Source organism: Lipotes vexillifer, unplaced genomic scaffold, assembly GCF_000442215.2.
Source record: "Lipotes vexillifer unplaced genomic scaffold, Lipotes_vexillifer_v1.1 scaffold511, whole genome shotgun sequence".
NCBI lineage: Eukaryota > Metazoa > Chordata > Mammalia > Artiodactyla > Lipotidae > Lipotes > Lipotes vexillifer.
In genome coordinates this window covers 1,345,619-1,350,610 of record NW_006784934.1, presented here as the reverse complement: position 1 = coordinate 1,350,610, position 4,992 = coordinate 1,345,619, and the positions used below count along the sequence as shown (strand labels likewise).

The window sequence follows — 4,992 nt, the reverse complement described above, 5'->3', positions numbered from 1 at the left end:
TTGAAAACTGTAATTTTTTTTTTTTTTTTTTTTTGCTTATTTGGATTTGCAGACTTTTAGGTAATTGCTATTTATTACTTGAGTAATAAAAAAGAGCAGTGGATAATGAGAAAAAGTCACTGGTTTTAAGCAATTTGATTATGTTGTAAATCATGCCTTTTTCTATGTTTCTTATTATCATATGCTATTTTTGTCACGACACAGGAAAGGTGAGGAAACACTGCTTTATACTAATTTTTAGCACTGCTCTTTTTATTCTGATTCCAACCTTTGTATATGTGACCAATAAATTAAGCTGCACATGTTTTGCTTTATCATTGATCTAAGATTTGTAAGAATACCTAGTAATTGTGTATGTTGCTTGGGCACAGATACATTCTAGGGTTCCTTCAGAAAGTATCTTTTCAGTAAATTAAAAGTTGAATGAAGGAGGGGCGTTCCCTCTGAGGTAACCTCCAAGAACAACAATACAGATTAATGCAATAATTTTCACAGCAGTGAGGGTTCTCTCTTCAATATTAAAACCAGGTTATACATTCTCTATAGTTATACATCACTAGGGTGGCAGGCAGAATCCTAAGATGGCCCCTGTGACCTCCACCTCCTGGTATCCACACCTGTGTACAATCCTTGAGTGTGGAGAAAACTGTAACTTGCTTCTAACCAATAGAATACAGCAAAGGTGAGGGATATTGCTACATAGTTATGCACTGTTACATGGCAAAAGTGAAGGGGTGTTGCTGCAGATGTAACTAAGGTCCCTACTCAGTTGACGTTAAGTTAACTAAAAGGGATAGTACACTGAGGGGCTTGACTTGATCAGGTGAACTTCTTAAAAGAGTGTCTAGAAGGGAGAGAAGCAAGAGACTGTCTCTCTCCATGGTTGGCTGTGAAGAAGCAAAGCTGCCATAACTTCTACAGTCACACAGAAATATTCTTCCAACAAACCTGAGGGAGCTTAGAAGTGGAACCTTCCCTCAGTGAGCCTCTAGCTGAGAAAGCAGTCCAGCTGACAACTTGATTTCAGACTTGCGAGACCCTGAGCAGAAAACCCAACTAAACCATGCCTGGACTCTTGACCCACAGAAACTGGAATAATAAATGCATGTTGTTTTGAACCACGGAGTTTGTAGTCATTTCTTACACAGCAATAGAAAACTAATACATAAAAATGTAAAGTAGGGCTCCTGAAAGCATGAAGCTTTGTGCCTCAGGAAGTATAGCCCAAACCTCACCTGCACTTCCATGTCAGCTGGCTCCTCCAACAGATGTAGCAGTTGTTGCTTCTCTTGAGATAGCTGTTCTGCAAGTTTCTCCTGTGCAGCCAGGCTCTGACTCAGTTCTTCAATTCTTCTGGAGCAAAGAAAAAGTAAGAACAATTATGGCCATGGTACTATTGCTACCTTTATTTTACAGCCCACTCCAAAGATAGCATGGTCCAGTACAGTAAGTTTTTACCTTTTGAGTCATTGAACTCTTTGAAACTTTTCTTCAGTAAGCCATGTATTCTCTGCCCCAGTCCCCAAATATATACACAAACGATTTTTTGCTTACATTGTCACAGGATCAGAGACCTCTTGAAGCCAATCCATGGGTCTATAGACCACAGGTATAAAATTCTTGGAATAGGGGCCAGAAGTTGTAGAGATTTTTAAATTGTTATTGTTCCATTCAAAAAACAATTATTAGGTAACCGTTATGTATGTAACTCAATGCACACTACCAAGTACTGGGAGTATAAAGTTGGAAAACACACCATCTCTGCTCTATAGAAACTTAAGTTCTTTTGGTGTGTGTGCCAAGAGTTTGGGAAATGGGGAGGCACAGCTATATCAACAGATAGAATATAATAAGTGCTACCACACCAGAGGTATATACCAAATAGTACACTGAGTGTTGCCATGGAGCTACAAGAGGAAAGATAAAGAAGCAATTCATTTGACTTGGAGGAGAGTCTGTGGGGAAACTCAGGAGAAGAGATTGTGAAGACTGGGTTATTTTCCAGGCTCAGAAGGAGGAGCTTAAATGAAGGAATGAAGGCCTGAAGATACGAGACATATGGGGAAGCGTCACTGGAACGGAAAAGGGGGAAAGGCTGGTGGAAAGAAACAATGGCTGGAGAAGAAGCTGGAAATTCAGACTAGAATTCAGTTGTCAAAGACTACGCATGCTGTGCTGATGTATATAAACCACAGGTTCAACTCGACAGTTATTCATCACCTACTACGTGCAGGGCATTATCTTGCTGTTTCTCTGTGTGTAAGTCTTTGAGTACTAGAGATATCTGTCCTAGGAAATGTGCTGGTACTAGATGAAATGTTTCCGATTGTGCTTATTATTCCTGTGTATGTAAGATAGTGATAGCACCTTGGCAGGAAAATAGTTTGGCAGAAGGTGAAGGGTATCAGAAAGTCAAGTAGGAATCTCTTAAATTAAGGTATGAGGATTAGCTAAGATTTGAGGATCAGAAAGAACTTTAAAAACTTTATACAAATGCAAGCTATAATGATAATTATGAGGATGAATGTGGACTCCTTATCAACTTCCCCACAGTATGTGTGCTAGAATGTCTCTACTTTTCTCAAGTTCATACCTCATTCATCCCTTTGACCCTCAGTCTCTACAGATAATCTAGTCTCCTACTTTACAAAGCTATTCAAGGCCATCTGATATGAACTCCCTCAATTTACTTGTCAGGTATGCATTTGTTTCTTTTTTCTTTTTTTGGTTTGACAAGCATTTATTGGACTGAGACAGTCTCAGGGAACCTAGCAGGGAAGATCTGAAGAAAATACAACACCACACGGAGAACTGTACACTAATGGATGTGCATATAAAACAAAACAATAGGGCTTTCCTGGTGGCGCAGTGGTTGAGAGTCCACCTGCCGATGCAGGGGACATGGGTTCGTGCCCCGGTCCGGGAAGATCCCACATGCCGCAGAGTGGCTGGGACCGTGAGCCATGGCCGCTGAGCCTGCGTGTCCGGAGCCTGTGCTCCGCAACGGGAGAGGCCACAACAGTGGGAGGCCCGCGTACCGCAAAAAAAAAAAACAAAAAAACAAAGACTTAATTCTGCTGTCACAAAAGCCTTCACAGAAGTAACCACTGATGCCTTAGTGAGTTCTGAAGAATGAATTAGGAGCTCACCAGGAAGGGAAAACACGTTTCCCACAGAAGGAAGAGCATGAGCAAACTTCTGGGGACCTGACATAGCACAGTATGCTTCTGGAGGCTCTGTGCCTTTAGGGTTTTGATTCCAGCAATGCCTGAAGCCATGTTACATAACTCTCTAAATGCCAATTTCTTCATTTATAAAGTATAATAATCCCTGTCTCATGGGACTGTTAACTTTATGAGAGAATTAAACTTTATGGGAGAATTAAACAAGGAGGTAAAGTACTCAGCTCAGCTGTACAGCAAGAGCCCAACAAACCTTAGTCATCATTATTATTACTAGTCTGGCATCAGTGATATATGAAGGGGTCATGGTAGGGGATGAGTCTGGGGGAAATCAGGGGTCAAATCATAACAGGCTTTATGGGCTTCCCTGGTGGCGCAGTGGTTGAGAGTCCGCCTGCCGATGCAGGGGACACGGGTTCATGCCCCGGTCTGGAAAGGTCCCACATGCCGCGGAGCGGCTGGGCCTGTGAGCCATGGCCGCTGAGCCTGTGCGTCTGGAGCCTGTTCTCCACAATGGGAGAGGCTACAACAGTGAGAGGCCTGTGTACCGCAAAAAAAAAAAAAAAAAAAAAAAACCTTAACAGGCTTTGATGGCCACACTAAGAACAGATTTTATCTCCTAAAGATGTTGGAGAACTTTCTAAATTGCTCTGCAATAATATGATCAGATTTGTGTCTCAAAAAGATCACATTGGTCACTGTGCATACCTTGTGCGTTTTTCACCTGTTAAAAAACACTTAAGGCTTTTTATGCCACCATAGTATCATGCATTGAAGAGGCTAAATTATTTGTCAATTTCATATTGTTGAATTTTCCACTTCAAAGCTGCTCTGAATTGTTAGATTGGGATGAAATGCAGAGGGTAGAACCAGAAGTAAAGAGAACAGTTAGGAAGTTGCTGCAGTAACCAAGACACAGTGGTGGCCTCAACAAATGCCCACTTACTTTATGAGAAAATTCAAGTTCCTTACTATATACAAAGCCAGCACAATCAGACCCCCTATTCCCAATACAGCTTATCTCTCATTAGTCTTCCCCAGACCCTCTGCTCTGGTTACATAGCACTAATTACACATCTTGAAATATGCCCTTCCCTGTATCTCCCCTCAATGGTGTCTCCTCCTGTACAGGATATTCCCCCACGCCACTCACCTCCTACACTCTTTCTTCTAACTCCTATTCACTCATCAAAACTTACCTCAGATTTCACCTCCTTCAGGACACTTTCAATGACACCTTGCTCTTTTAGTCTGGAATAGATGACAATTCTATACGCCCCAGAGCATCCCAGGTTACTTCTATCAGAGAACTTATTAAAATTGTGTAACGTGTGTCTTGATGACAGGAAGTGGGTCTTTCATCTCTGTAACCTGAGTGCTTAGCCCAGTGTCTGGCATATAGCTGGTGCTCAGTAAATGTGACTAAGTGAATCCATGTCTCTTGTTTGCTACCATTTGACCATTGTTCTACTTATACCTACTTAAGTCTCCTGATTGCCAACTAGTCAGTTCTGTTAATGGATACCATTAAAGACACAGCCCTAAAAAGAGATTTCTTTACTTGTGGGAACCATAAAGGCTTGGTAATGGTGAAGGGCCACCGTAAGCCCTTCAAAGGGAACAGTACAGCTGCTATATACTCACACAGGCTCAAAAACAGGCAAAAGACAAATGGCAAATAGAGCACCAAAAGCACCTACTTGTCCCTTTGGGCCAGGGCCTCAGTGTATTGGTTGGGCTTGACCCGGTTTCCTGGTACATCTTCCCTGTCCTTGGTGGCTCCCTTCAGTTTCTCTGAGAGCTCCAGGTT

The 4,992-nt window shown here is 42.0% G+C and overlaps 1 protein-coding gene across 1 annotated transcript in view; it reads right to left on the bottom strand.

Annotated features, from left to right (window-relative positions):
• PDE4DIP (phosphodiesterase 4D interacting protein) overlaps positions 1 to 4,992 on the bottom strand; it is a 144,482-nt gene that overhangs the window by 108,067 nt on the left and 31,423 nt on the right. The window contains 2 exon segments of the mRNA XM_007457126.1: positions 1,236 to 1,353; positions 4,883 to 4,992. The exon segment at positions 4,883 to 4,992 is cut by the window's right edge and continues 21 nt beyond it. Coding sequence (XP_007457188.1) covers positions 1,236 to 1,353; positions 4,883 to 4,992 — 228 coding nt within the window.